Genomic DNA, 15,971 nt, shown 5'->3' with positions numbered 1-15,971 from the left:
GCCAAACAGAGTTGCCAAAAGATAGCTACCAAAGATAATTATGAAAAGAATTCTAAATGCAGTTGAGAGAAAATGCATATTGATGAAAAAAACCCTTGTAGTTATTTTACACAGAAATGATCAATGTTTTCATTGGTGTATCCATATATTTTTTTCAATAAATTCCCATGCAGGAAGATTTCCAGTATTTTAAGATCACATGTATAGATTTCAAAACAGCATTTGTAAAGATCTGTGCTCAAATAATGGAATTTAAGCTTAGCTCTTAAGAAGATTCTTAGCTTGCTGGCCCACTGCTGCAAGTACTTCTCACTTTCACAAGGCTGCTGTGTTTACCTGTGTTTTCTGTTCAATAGAACTAACGGAATGCATAGCTCTGTAAGCATGAAGTGAAAGTAAAAAAAAAATAGTTCTGAAGGATGTCTTACTACTGATTTCCAGCAGAGTAGGGACATTCGGTGATATCTGTATTTGGACTGTTGCTTTGAAGGAAATGGCAGTGCTATCTAGATGGAAGAAAGATCTGAAATTCAATTAGATGCCTTGCTTCCATTTCTGCCATTGTTCTTGATATCATTAGGAAGTAGTGGTCTTTTTAGACTGTACTATTTTCTTATCCTCACACATTCTGTAGTTTTGAAGTATGAGCTGTCCTAATGATAATTAGGACATGAGTGTTAACATACATTTCTTTTAGTGAGGGCTTTGATAATAAGAATAAAAGCATATACATCTAAACTTAGTTTCCGCACTACTTGCAGAACTGACTTTTGTTGCTTGTCAATTTTAGTGTAAGAACATCTGCACCTGAGCTGCTCTTTGCTATATCTAATAAATAATGTTTCAAATCTATTTGAATCTTTGCAATTATAGACAAACAAGTAATATATTAGATTCTTATTTACTGCTAGCCAAATAGTGTAAAGAATCAACCAAACAAAAAAACACATTTGAAGCTTCTACTTCGATTGTAAATCTGTAGTTGCTGTGTATGCCTGAGAACTCTTGTGTCAAACTAACAAATGTGATAACATATTGATCATTTTCAAATTGTGTTTATTTTTGTACTAATATGGAATGTATTCACTTTTAATTAACTCTTACAAGCAAGGATAGCTGGTGTCTGTACTTCATTTTGTGGAAAAAACTGTTTGTTAAATAGAAAAGGCAGGGCTCAAGTTAGAATTTTCTTTAAAATTTTTATTCTGCCCCCTCCCCGCAAAAGCACTTTGTTATGTACATGTGCTCTCTGATTTTCATGGCTTTGCCCTTCTGCTATAATTTCAGGAAGGCCATGCACTCAGCTGCAGCTTCTGAACCCAGAAAGATTTGCCCGACTCATTAAAGAAATTATGAATAGCGTGTGGCCTGGCAGAGACATTGTGGTACAGTGGTATCCAGGTTTGGAAGACAAAAATCACCCATCAGTTTCCTGGCTGAAGATGGTCTGGAAGAACCTATATATACATTTTTCTGATGACTTGAGTGTGTTTGATGACCTGCCGCTTATCCCCAAGACGCTGATAGAGGAAAACCAAACATCAGTGGAACTGGTGAGATTTAGGAATCCGTCACCTATCATTCTGGAAGATGAATCTGAGACTCAGCTCCCGGAATATTTAGCTGATATTATTCAGCAAGTTGGTGGAGTTGTACTTAAGAAGCTGGATACTTTTGTCCAACATCCGCTTATAAAAAAATATGTGCATCCACCATTACCAAGTGCTGTTTTACAAATAATGGAAAAAATGTCCTTACAGAAACTATGCAATCAGGTTGCATCATTCCCATCAACACATAAAGATGCTCTGAGGGCATTCTTAGCTAGTTTAACTGATGCAAGTGAAAAAGAGAGAAGAATTATTCAGGAATTGCTAATATTTAAAAAAATTGAAAAATCATCTGATGAAAGTGTCCCTGTTTTTACTGGGCTAAAAGGTAGTAAGGTATTACACCACACTGCCAAAATTCCTCCTGGTCTAAGGTTTTCTATTCCGATAATTGACAGCAGTGATGAAGCTACGATTCGTTTAGCTAACCTGCTGAAAATAGAACAGCTAAAGAGCACAGATTGCTTGAAGTTTGTTTTACAAGACATTAGAAGTGATTTTTATTCATACGATGAAACAACACAGATAATGCAATGGGTTCTTGAAAATCTGACTTTTCTGAAAAATGAGAATACAGATGTGATAGATTGGCTGACATCACTAAAGTTTATTAAGATTTCACAGGAAAAGATAATGTCAGCAAATGAACTCTTTGATCCTGAGGTAGAACTGCTGCAAAATTTATTTTATGCTGAGGAGGAAGTTTGCTTCCCCCCTGTCATTTTTACATCTTCAGATATTCTTCATTCTCTGAGACAAATAGGCTTAAAAAATGAGTCCAATCTTGAGGAAAGTGATATTATGAGAGTGGCAAATAAAATTGAAAGCTTGCACGCTAACTCTAACACCAATCATGATTTTCTGTTAAAAAAAGCTAGAACTCTCTTGATGATTTTGAATAAAAACCATATGCTGCTTCACTCATCTGAAACAAAAGCTACGCTGAAAAAAATAAAATGGATTCCTGCATGTAAGGAAAGACCTCCAAATTATCCAGGATCCTTAGTCTGGAAAGGAGATCATTGTAATCTGTGTTCACCGCCAGAAATGGGTGATATATCTCATGCAATTTTAGTTGGTTCCTCGGTTCCTCTTGTGGAAAATGTGCTGTTGGATATAGAAAAAGCACTTGGCATCCCCACCAAGCCCAGCATAAAAGCAGTCTTAAAGCATTTCAAGGTGGTGGTCGATTGGCACAGTTCTAAAACCTTCAGCGATGAGGACTATTATCAATTTCAGCATATCTTGCTTGAGATTTATGGATTTATGCATGATCACCTAGAAGAAGGCAAAGAAGCTTTTAAAGCCCTGAAATTTCCCTGGGTTTGGACAGGTAAAACATTTTGTTCTCTTACACAAGCAGTAATAAAGTCAGTACCTGATCTCGATCTCCAACCTTATCTACATTATGTGCCAAAAACTATGGCAAAGTTTCACCAGTTGTTCAAATGTTGTGGTTCAATTGAGCAGTTAACACCAGACCATGTTTCTATGGTCATTCAGAAAATATATCTAAAAAGTGAGCAGTCTCTCTCAGAACAAGAGAGTAAACAAAATCTCCACATTATGTTGAGCATCATAAGATGGCTGTACAGCAATCAGATTCCTGCAAGTCTGCATACACCCATGCCACTATACAGTGGCAAACTTCCTTATAAACTTGCAATGAGGCCAATTCATGAGTGCTGTTATTGTGATATCAAAGTTGATGACTTAAACGATTTGCTTGAAGATTCTGTTGAACCAATAATTTTGGTGCATGAAGACATACCAATGAAAACCGCCGAGTGGTTGAATGTCCCATGCCTTAGCACAAGATTGATTAATCCAGAAAATATGGGATTTGAGCAATCTGGGCAAAGAGAGCCTCTGACTGTAAGAATTAAAAATATTTTGGAAGAATACCCTTCCATTTCAGATATCTTTAAAGAGCTTCTTCAAAATGCTGATGATGCTAATGCAACAGAATGTAATTTCCTGATTGACATGAGAAGAAATATGGATATAAGAGAGAATCTTCTGGATCCAGGAATGTCAGCATGTCATGGTCCAGCTTTGTGGTCATTCAATAATTCTGAATTTTCTGACTCTGATTTCCTAAATATAACTCGATTAGGAGAGTCTTTAAAAAGGAGCGAAGTTGACAAAGTAGGAAAATTTGGACTGGGATTCAATTCTGTTTATCATATCACTGATGTTCCTATTATTTTGAGCCGTGAGTTTATGATTATGTTTGATCCAAATGTTAACCATATCAGTAAGCATATTAGAGATAAATCTAACCCTGGGATCAAAATCAACTGGAGTAAACAACAGAAGAGGCTGCGAAAATTTCCCAATCAGTTTAAGCCATTTATAGGAGTTTTTGGTTGCCAGCTACCACTGACTGTAGAATCTCCTTACAGCTACAAAGGAACGCTTTTCAGGCTGTCCTTTAGAACTCAGCAGGAAGCTAAAGTGAGTGAAGTCAGCAGTGCATGTTACAATACAGCAGACATTTACTCTCTTGTGGATGAATTTAGCATTTGTGGTCATAGACTAATAATATTTGCTCAGAGCGTAAATTCAATGGTTTTGAAATACTTGAAAATTGAGGCAGATGATCCTGGGGCAGCACAAGATGTTGTCACTATCAAAAAAAATCTGTGTTCTTCCAAAGCCTTGACTGCACCAAATGTAAGTGTTTTAAAGGAAGCAGCTAAACTCATGAAGATCTGCAGCAGCAGTAATAAAAAGCTTCCCAATGAAACACCAAAGTCCTCGTGTATCTTACAGATAGTGGTAGAAGAATTTCACCATGTATTTAGGCGGATTGCTGATTTACAGTCTCCGCTTTTCAGAGGTGCGGAAGATGATCCAGCTTCTTTCTTTGAAGTGGCTAAATCAGGACAGCTAAAAAGATCAGCAGATGAATTGCCACAGAAAACAGTAGATTCAACAACATGGCTTATATGTTCCTGCATGGACACTGGAGATGCTTTAAAATTTTCATTACATGAAAGTGGACGAAGACTAGGCCTTGTTCCCTGTGGTGGAGTAGGGGTGTTGCTGTCTGAAACGAAGGATCAAAAGTGGATTGTGAAACCTAATTGCAACAACATGGGTGAAGTATTCTGCTATTTACCTCTACGAATAAAAACAGGCTTACCTCTTCATATAAATGGCTGCTTTGCAGTTACTTCAAATCGGAAAGAGATCTGGAAAACAGACACAAAAGGAAGATGGAATACAGTATTCATGAGGCATGTTATTGTAAAAGCGTACATAGAAGCACTTTGTGTTCTACGTGACATGGCAATCAATGGGGAGCTAGTTGACTACAGTTACTGTGCAGTGTGGCCAGATCCTGATTCAGTTCACGATGATTTTTCTGTCATTTGTCAAGGGTTTTATGAAGACATAGCTCATATGAAAAGCAAAGAAGGGATCAAAGTGTTTTCTGATGGTTTATCTTGGGTGTCCATGAAAAATGTAAGGTTTTTAGATGACTCTATACTGAAACGACCAGATGTTGGACCGCCAGCCTTTAAAATCTTTCTGAAATACCTTAAAAAAACTGGTTCCAAAAATCTATGTGCTGTAGATCTCCCCTCCTGGGTAAAGACAGGATTTGAAGAAGCAGGATGCAAATATGTATTATTGGAGAACACTTTCTCTGAGAAACAGTTCTTTTCTGAGGTATTTTTCCCTAATGTTCAGGAGATTGATGCAGAGCTGCGTGATCCTTTGATGTGTTACGTTCTCAATGAAAAAGCTGAGGAGTTCTCCGGAATTCTTCGTGTTACACCATGTATTCCATGTTCATTGGATGGACATCCATTAGTTACACCATCAAGACTGATCCACCCTGAAGGAAGAGTTGCAAAGTTATATGATGCTGAAGATGGAAGATTTCCTTATGGCACCACTCAGGATTATCTTAACCCAGTTATTTTGGTTAAACTTGTTCAGTTGGGAATGGCTAAAGATGATATTTTATGGGAAGATCTGATAGAGCGTGCTGAGTCAGTAGCTGAAGTTAACAAGATTGATCATGCTGCAGCTTGTCTCAGAAGCAGTATTATACTGACTCTTATTGATGAAAAACTAAAATCTAGGGACCCTAGAGCTAAAGAATTTGCTGCAAAATGTCAAACCATCCCTTTCCTTCCTTTCCTTAGCAAACCAGCAGGCTTCTCACTGCACTGGAAAGGCAGTGATTTTCAGCCTGAAGCAATGTTTTCAGCAACTGATATTTTCACTGCTGATCATCAAGACACAGTTTGCCTAATACAACCAATTCTTAATGAAAATTCCCACTCCTTTAAAGGTTGTGGTGCTTTGTCATTAGCTGTCAAAGAATTTTTGGGTTTACTGAAGAAACCAGCTGTTAATTTGGTCATAAGTCAGTTAGAAGAAGTTGCAAAGTCATTTGACGGAATCACATTATATCAAGAAAATATCACTAATGCTTGTTACAAATATCTGCATGAAGCGATGTTACAGAGTGAATCAACAAAAGCTATGATAATTGAACAACTGACAAACTGTAGTTTTATTCTGGTTGAGAATGTGTATGTTGATCCAACAAAAGTGTCTTTTCATTTGAATTTTGAAGCAGCACCCTATCTCTATCAGTTGCCTAATAAATACAAAAATAGTTTCCGTGAGCTATTTGAAAGTGTGGGAGTGAGACAGGCTTTTACAGTTGGAGATTTTGCTGCTGTTCTGGAATTAATAAATCAGGAAAGAGGGACCAAACAACTAACAGAAGACAACTTTCAGCTTTGCAGGAGAATAATTAGCGAAGGAATATGGGGCCTCATTAGAGAGAAGAAACAGGATTTTTGTGAGAAAAAGTATGGCGAGATTTTGTTACCCGATACTCGTCTTGCACTTCTGCCTGCAAAATCTTTGTGTTACAATGATTGCCCATGGATTAAAGTTAAAGACACAACTGTTAAATATTGTCATGGTGATATTCCAAGAGAAGTTGCAGTAAAGCTTGGAGCAATACCAAAACGCCATAAAGCTTTAGAGAGATATGCGTCTAATATCTGCTTTACTACCCTTGGAACAGAATTTGGACAGAAAGAAAAATTGACAAGTAGAATTAAAAGCATTCTTAATGCCTACCCTTCAGAAAAAGAAATGCTGAAGGAACTCCTTCAGAATGCAGATGATGCAAAAGCTACAGAGATCTGTTTTGTGTTTGATCCTAGACAGCATCCAGCTGATAGAATATTTGATGAGAAATGGGCACCACTTCAAGGACCAGCACTGTGTGTTTACAACAATCAGCCTTTTACAGAAGATGATATTCGAGGAATTCAGAACCTTGGAAAAGGTACAAAAGTAGGAAATCCCTGTAAAACTGGACAATATGGTATAGGTTTCAATTCTGTTTATCACATTACTGATTGCCCTTCATTCATATCTGGCAATGATATACTTTGTATTTTTGATCCTCATGCTAGATATGCACCAGGTTCAACATCAACAAGTCCTGGCCGCATGTTTAGAGATTTAGATGCTGATTTTAGAACACAGTTCTCAGATGTACTGGACCTCTACTTAGGAAATCACTTTAAATTGGATAATTGCACAATGTTTAGGTTTCCTCTTCGAAATGGTGAAATGGCAAAAGTATCAGAAATCTCCTCAGTTCCATGCTCAGATAGAATGGTCCAAAATCTTTTAGATAAGCTGCGTACAGATGGAGCAGAACTCTTAATGTTTTTGAACCATATGGAAAAAATTTCTATTTGTGAGGTAGAAAAAACAACCGGAGCACTGAATGTGTTGTATTCTGTACAAGGCAAAATCACTGATGGGGACAGACTGAAACGAAAGCAATTCCATGCATCTGTAATTGACAGTGTAACTAAAAAAAAGCAGCTAAGTGAAATACCTGTGCAACAGATTACTTACACAATGGATACAGAAGACTCAGAAGGAAATCTTACAACTTGGTTAATTTGCAACAGGTCAGGCTTTTCTGCCATGGAAAAGGTATCCAAAAGTGTGGTTTCAGCCCACAAGAATGAGGACATTACTCTTTTTCCACGTGGTGGGGTAGCAGCTTGCATTACTCATAATTACAAAAAACCCCACAGAGCGTTCTGTTTCTTACCATTATCTTTAGAAACTGGGTTACCTTTTCATGTGAATGGGCACTTTGCCCTGGATTCTGCAAGAAGAAATCTATGGCGTGATGATAATGGTGTAGGAGTAAGAAGTGACTGGAACAGTAGCCTAATGACAGCTCTGATAGCACCAGCCTATGTTGAACTGCTGATTCAGCTGAAGAAACGGTATTTTCCAGGCACTGATCCTACCGTATCGGTGCTGCAAAACACACCCATTCATGTTGTGAAAGACACTTTAAAAAAATTCTTATCATTTTTTCCAGTTAACAGACTTGATATTCAGCCAGATTGGTATTGTTTAGTGAAAGCAGTTTACAGTTGCATTTATGAAGATTTGAAGCGTCTACTACCTGTTATGCGAGCTCCAAATATTGATGGTTCTGATTTGCATTCTGCTGTTATCATCACATGGGTTAACATGTCTACTGTGAACAAAGGCAGGCCATTCTTTGACAATTTACTACAAGATGAATTGCAGCATCTCAAGAACACAGAATACAACATCACAACGCGGAAGACAGTGGCTGAAAATGTTTACAGACTCAAGCATTTACTCTTAGAAATTGGATTTAATTTGGTGTATAACTGTGATGAAACGGCAAATCTTTACCACTGTTTGGTAGATGCAGATATTCCTGTCACCTACGTGACACCTGCTGATGTCCGATTATTTTTGATGACATTTTCTTTTCCAGACTCTAATTGCCACATTGGAAAGTTACCCTGTCGTCTTCAGCAGACGAATCTGAAGCTCTTCCATAGTCTCAAACTTCTGGTTGACTATTGTTTTAAAGATGCAGAAGAAAATGAAATCCAGATTGAGGGCTTGCCACTCCTTATTACTCTTGACAATGTTTTGCAAATTTTTGATTCAAAGCGACCGAAGTTCTTAACAACATACCATGAACTGATTCCATCTCGCAAGGATCTCTTTATGAACACATTGTATTTGAGATACAACAATATTTTGCTTAGCAGTGAAGTAGCGAAAGTCTTTGATATCACGAGTTTTGCTGAATTGTTATCGTCTGTGTTGCCTAGAGAATATAAAACTAGAAGTTGTATGAAATGGAAGGAAAACTTTGCAAGTGAATCTTGGCTTAAAAATGCCTGGCATTTTATTAGTGAGTCTATAAATATTAAGGAAGAGCAAGAAGATACTCAAGCAAAATTTGATGGTGTTGTTGAAACACTGAAGGACTGGACTTTGCTCCCAGGTGTAAGGTTTACTGTCTCAGCTAATCATCTTGTTGTGCCAGAGTGTGATGTTTTGCTGCCACTCAGCATTATGCATATAGCTGTTTTTCCAAATGCCCAGAGTGATAAAGTCTTTCATGCTTTAATGAAGACAGGCTGTATTCAGCTGGCATTGAACAAAATTTGCTCCAAAGACAGTGCTTTAGTGCCTTTGTTGTCAGGATGTACAGCAAATGTAGATAATCCTTCAAGCATTCTGAAAGCCATACAATATATGGTACAGACATCAACTTTCAGGACTGAAAAGTTAGCAGAAAGTGACTTTGAGGCCCTCTTAATGTACTTCAATTGCAATTTATGTCATTTGACATCTCAGGATGACATTAAAATTTTAAAGTCTCTTCCATGTTATAAATCAATTAGTGGCCGATACATCAGCATTTCAAAATATGGGACATGTTACGTCCTCACAAAAAGTATCCCATCAGTAGAAGTAGACAGATGGACACAGTCGACTTCATCAGCTTTTCTTGAAGAGAAGGTTCATCTGAAAGATTTGTATACTGTGCTTGGGTGTGTCTCTGTGGATGATCTTGAAGTGTACTTGAAACATCTTCTGCCAAAAATTGAAAGTCTGTCTTATGATGCAAAATTAGAACACTTGATCTACTTAAAGAATAGGCTAACTAGCATTGAAGAAACTTCAGAAATGAAAGAACAGCTGTTTGAAAAGCTTGAAAGTATTTTGATCATTCATGATGCAACCAATAGATTAAAACCGGCAAAATATTTCTATGACAGGACTGTCAAAGTCTTTGAAGTTATGCTTCCTGAAAAATTCTTTATACCTCAAGAGTTTTTTAAGAAGCTAGAGCAACTTACAAAACCAAAAAATCAAACTGCATTCCTTCCATCGTGGGTGACTTTTCTACGACATATTGGATTGAAATTCATAATTTCACAGCAACAGTTATTACAGTTTGCGAAGGAGATCAGCATGCGAGCAAATACAGAAAACTGGTCAAAAGAAACACTACAGAATACTGTTGATGTCCTCCTTCATCACATATTTCAAGAAAGAACAGACCTTTTGTCAGGAAATTTTCTGAAAGAATTGTCATTAATTCCTTTTCTGTGCCCTGAACGAGCTCCAGCGGAATTTGTTAGATTTCATCCTCAGTATCAAGAAGTTAATGGGACACTTCCACTTATACGATTCAATGGGGCACAGGTGAATCCTAAATTCAAACAGACTGATGTATTGCAGTTGCTGTGGACTTCATGTCCCATTCTTCCTGAGAAAGCGACACCTTTAAGCATCAAAGAGCAAGAGGGAAGTAGTCTTGGTGTGCAAGAACAACTTGAGCAAGTTTTAACGATGCTGAATGTTAATTTGGACCCTCCCCTGGACAAAGTTATCAATAACTGCAGGAACATATGCAATATAACAACCTTGGATGAGGACATGGTGAAAACTAGGGCCAAGGTCCTAAGAAGCATTTATGAATTTCTTAGTACAGAGAAAAGGGAATTCCGCTTTCAGCTTCGAGGAGTTTCTTTTGTAATGGTGGAAGAAGGTTGGAAGCTCCTTAAGCCTGAAGAGGTGGTAATAAACCTTGAGTATGAATCTGATTTTAAACCTTATCTTTACAAACTTCCTTTGGAACTTGGTACTTTCCATCAGTTATTTAAACATTTGGGTACCGAAGATATTATTTCAACAAAGCAGTATGTTGAAGTTCTAGGTCGCATATTCAAGAACTCTGAAGGAAAGCAATTGGATCCTAACGAAATGCGCACAGTTAAACGAGTAGTTTCTGGCCTGTTCAAAAGTCTTCAGAACGACTCTGTCAAGGTTAGGAATGACCTTGAGAATATGAGGGATTTTGCCCTTTACCTTCCCAGTCAAGATGGTAGATTGGTAAAGTCTAGTATCTTAGTTTTTGATGATGCACCCCACTACAAAAGCAGAATCCAAGGTAACATTGGTGTGCAAATGCTTGTTGATCTTAGCCAATGTTACTTAGGCAAAGACCATGGTTTTCATACTAAATTGATAATGTTATTCCCGCAGAAACTGAGGCCTCGCTTACTTAGTAGTATTCTTGAAGAACAGTTGGATGAAGAGTCTCCCAAAATTTGTCAGTTTGGAGCATTATGTTCTTTGCAGGGAAGGTTACAGTTACTGTTGTCTTCAGAACAATTCATCACAGGACTCATTAGGATTATGAAGCATGAAAATGACAATGCTTTTTTAGCTAATGAAGAAAAAGCAGTAAGACTTTGCAAAGCTTTGCGAGAAGGTTTGAAAGTTTCCTGTTTTGAGAAGTTGCAAACGACATTAAGAGTTAAAGGCTTTGCTCCTATTCCCCACAGCAAAAGTGAAACATTTGCTTTCCTGAAGAGATATGGAAATGCAGTAATATTGCTTTACATACAGCATTCTGACAGCAAAGACATAAACTTCCTGTTAGCGTTAGCAATGACCTTAAAGTCTGCAACTGACAACCTGATTTCTGATACCTCGTATTTAATTGCCATGCTGGGTTGTAATGATATTTATCGGATCAGTGAGAAGCTTGACAGTTTAGGGGTGAAGTATGACTCTTCTGAGCCATCAAAACTTGAACTACCAACACCTGGCACTCCTATACCAGCTGAAATTCACTATACACTTCTTATGGATCCAATGAATGTATTTTATCCTGGTGAATATGTTGGTTACCTTGTTGATGCTGAAGGTGGTGATATATATGGATCATATCAACCAACTTATACCTATGCAATTATTGTACAAGAAGTAGAAAGAGAAGATGATGAAAGTCCCAGTTTTCTAGGGAAGATTTACCAGATTGATATTGGATATAGTGAATATAAAATAGTGAGCTCTCTTGACCTGTACAAATTTTCAAGACCAGAGGAAAGTTCTCAAAGCAGGGATAGCACACCTTCTACTCCAACCAGTCCTACAGAATTTCCAGCACATGGACCGAGGACAATTCCACCTCTCTTCACTGGTAGAGAGAGCCACAAAACAATGTCCTCAAAACATCACTCTCCAAAAAAGATAAAGTCAAACTCATTGCCAGAAATATTAAGAGAAGTGACATCTGTGATTGAACAGGCTTGGAAGCTTCCAGAATCTGAAAGAAAAAAGATTATTAGGAGGCTGTATCTTAAATGGCACCCAGATAAAAATGCTGAGAATCTTGATATAGCTAATGAAGTTTTCAAACATTTACAGAATGAGATTAACAGGCTAGAAAAACAGGCCTTTATGGATCAAAATATGGACAGAGCCTCCAGAAGACCATTTTCATCCTCTGCTTCTCGATTTCAGTCAGATAAATTTTCATTTCAGAGATTTTATACTTCATGGAATCAAGAAGCAACAAGCCACAAATCTGAAAGGCAACAGTATAAAGAAAAGTGTCCGCCTTCCACAGGCCCATCTTACTCACAACGTTTTTTTGTCCCACCTACATTCAGGTCTGTTGGCAATCCTGTAGAGGCACGTCGATGGCTTAGGCAGGCCCGAGCTAACTTTTCAGCTGCGAGAAATGACCTTCATAAAAGTGCCAATGAATGGGTATGCTTTAAATGTTACCTTTCTACTAAACTGGCCTTGATTGCAGCTGACTACGCCGTGAAGGGCAAATCAGACAAAGATGTAAAACCAGCAGCCCTTGCACAAAAAATAGAGGAATATAGTCAGCAACTTGAAGGGCTTACAAATGATGTTCAGACGTTGGAAGCTTATGGAGTAGACAGCTTAAAAACCAGGTATCCTGACTTACTTCCTTTTCCACAGATTCCCAATGATAGGTTTACTTCAGAAGTTGCTATGAGAGTGATGGAATGTACTGCTTGTATCATAATAAAACTTGAAAACTTTATACAACAAAAAGTATAAGGGATTGGAAGAGCTTACAGAACCGTTTTGTCAAGAGCTTAGGTATTTCATGTGATGGGATACAAATGCGATTGTGCAGATTACTGAACATCCAAGAGGTTACACGTTGCCAAGCAGTTCAGAAGCATAATGCACAAAGGTGGATGGTACTGAAGTACTTAGAATTGAGATTTATTTAAACGGGATTTTTTTAACTGAGCCTGCTGTATAAGCAAACTGTAAAACATGACTATTTTTTAAAATTTGCAAGGAAACGGAGCTGCAAAAAATTAGCTGTATGTACAGTATTGTGATTAATTGGCATATTATTGAACTGCACTTTATGTAACCAAAGCTTAGCTTTCTGTTAGATGAAGCCTGTAATTATAACTCCTTGCTAGATTTTATTTCATTTAATATAATGTTGCCCAAACAGTGATGTCAGTTTTCAATGTACTAATTTTAAGACTGGACATACTATGAAATGGGAGGTGGGATGGAAATTAGAATAACTTTGGAGGTACTGCTCCAAAGCATCTCTGTATTCTTTTGTGTTCTGTGGACATTCGTGTCACTCATAGTAATACTCTTATCAGCTGGATCTGATTATAAATTTGCTGCAGCATCACATTGTGAACATTTGAAGGAGGGTTTAGTACCTGTAAACTGGTACAGGTATTTTAATGCTGAGTAACGATACTTGATTTAACATGCAACTTCATGTCATGCATTGATTGCATTTATCTTATTATGAAATAATTATTTAATTTACTTTTTTTTTTTCCAGAGCATGTAATCTTTTCTTTAATGAAAAATGCATGCAGATGATATAAAATTGGTTAACGTTATTACATGGTGGTTTGGTTTTTTTTTAAACACCAAAACTCAGTTTTCAGATGTCTAAATGCTTGAGGTTCCCCCCCCACCCCCGTGTGTGTGCCTTTGTGTGTGTGTACACATATATATATCTCTCTATTTTTCCACAAACAAACATTGATAATAGTACAATTCAGTAACCCATTTTTGGTGTACTCTGAGCACTGTTTTTTGTTACATGTTTAAAGGTGCTGCAATGTAATGCTTTTTTTATTTTGCTGTTCACTACAGTCCTAGAGAAGTCTGATTTTTTTTGTTCACACTCTTATAGTTTGTAATACTTTTGGTATTGTCATGCAATATGTTCAAAGTTAGCTATTTGTAAAAAATTAAAAAATTAAAAAATATGGAAGGATAACGATAAATGGAAGGATTTTTCTTTGCTGAATCAGCCACATTTAACATAAACATTAAACATTTTCCAGTGACATGCTATTACAACTGTTTACTTGACAGCACAGTGAAACTGTAGTTTAACTTACAGAATACAAAGGAAATAAGAACAGTGAGCTTGCAGGGCTGATACAACTGCAATAGTGTGGTGATCCAAAAATAAAAAACCATGATGAAGGCTTCTTCAGTTTTGCGCAAATTATAAAGGGCTTGTTCTTTTCTGAAAGATCTTGGAATTTGTGGTGGGAAGAAATGTGATGTTTGGAAAACGATACTGCTTCTGATTGTGAAGCCCTATCATCATTTCTGCCATTAAATATTAAGTGCCATAATTTAAATAAAGAAAAATGCAAACATATATTTCAGTCTGATGTGTTTTGGTTTTATAAAGTAGACTAAATTTACCTATTATTTCAAGCTTTCTTTTATATAAGTAAATACTCTCTTTTCAATTAATTCTAAATAATTGTACAAATATTAAAATACTATTGAAAAGGAAAAATGCTTTTTTCTTGCAATGACAAATGTTTGCATTTTTGTCAAAGCCATGGTACATTTTACTGATTTTTTTGCCCTAAATAGCATGTAATTAAAACACAAATCCTGGTATTCCATGAAATAAATCAGTTTAGTTAATTAGCTATGTTTTTTTAAACAGATTACTTTGTGGCTCTTACTTTGTGCATTACGTCAGATGAATAGTATTCAGGGTAAGCAAAATACTAACAAAAGGAAACAGTTCTCGGTCGGTTTTCCAGTTTAAATGGAACTAAAAGATAAGGTAATGTGGTATCATGAAAATGAACAACAGAGGAGCAACACAAACACTTTCCTGGTTTTAGGTGAGACCTTGAGGAAGGAAATCTTTTTAAGGACTTAACTGTGTTTTGTAAGCAACTTGTGTGGCCTTCTTGGTATTATTATGAACGATTAAAATGGCTGTGCAGAACTACTAAACGATTTTGTTATATTTTTTTGTTTATTTTGTATATGTTGTTGAGTGCTGATACAGTGAGAAAGAAAATGGTCCTAGTTTATAGGAAGCTAATGGTCTGAAGTAATCTTAAATATTGAACCAAGGTAAGCAAGAAAATGTGAATGACACAGAAAAATTCATTTATTACTTCTGCATTGATACCATCAATCAGTTGCAATAAAATTCACATATGGATGCTGAGAGGACAGGCAAGAGTGGTGTCCCAGTTGGAAGTCTCCTATTTTTATTATTTGCTTAAACTCACTGTAACAGGTAGCCTAAATAAAGAGGCCTTATAAGACCAGGAAACCATGCTGAGATAGAAACTGATTTCATACATACCTTTAATCCCTGTTTAAAAATACATAAATACATAAATAAAATACTTAATTGATGCTTCCTTTTGGCTCAGCTGGGAGCCTTGGGAAATGCCGAATAACATATTCGTTTCTAAGTTGGGCATGGAAGCTCAAAACAGTTAGTACGTGACGATTCCTTAGTAAGGGTCAGTAGAAGTGCATGTTAGCATGTGGTTTCCACAAAGATACATTTTACAAGTAATTCTGCACATTACACAAGTTCATGAGAGAAGAGGTGTTTTCAGCCAGGTATGTGTCCTGTATCTTCCACAGGTACCAGTAATGTGCCTAGGAAAAGCAACTTCAGTAGTCCTGTCTCACAGGATTATAGCTGTGAGGTTTAGCAAAGCTCAGTGGTACAGGAAACTGATTTAACTGTACATTTAGTAGCCTGAATCTAAGGAACTGCAGTTGTAACACGACTTGGCAGGTTTGTTTCTATTTATCTTCTTGTGGAAAGTTTTACTCTCAAATAATGGCATTAGCACTTGTTCTAAAAAGCACTGGTCACTTGCCTCAGCAATTAGTGACAAGAAGACG

At 36.9% G+C, this 15,971-nt stretch overlaps 1 protein-coding gene across 4 annotated transcripts in view; it reads left to right on the top strand.

The window, feature by feature from the left end:
• SACS (sacsin molecular chaperone) overlaps positions 1-14,061 on the top strand; it is a 66,908-nt gene extending 52,847 nt beyond the window's left edge. For all 4 annotated transcript variants that reach the window (XM_075083499.1, XM_075083515.1, XM_075083506.1 and 1 more), the window contains one exon: positions 1,288-14,061. In XM_075083499.1, coding sequence (XP_074939600.1) covers positions 1,288-12,848 — 11,561 coding nt within the window. In that variant the 3' untranslated portion in view covers positions 12,849-14,061. The remainder of the gene's footprint in view (positions 1-1,287) is intronic.
• The last annotated feature ends 1,910 nt before the right edge of the window (positions 14,062-15,971 follow it).

This window comes from Phalacrocorax aristotelis, chromosome 1 (genome assembly GCF_949628215.1).
Source record: "Phalacrocorax aristotelis chromosome 1, bGulAri2.1, whole genome shotgun sequence".
Classification (NCBI taxonomy): Eukaryota; Metazoa; Chordata; class Aves; order Suliformes; family Phalacrocoracidae; genus Phalacrocorax; species Phalacrocorax aristotelis.
This window is presented reverse-complemented; position numbering and strand designations above follow the sequence as displayed.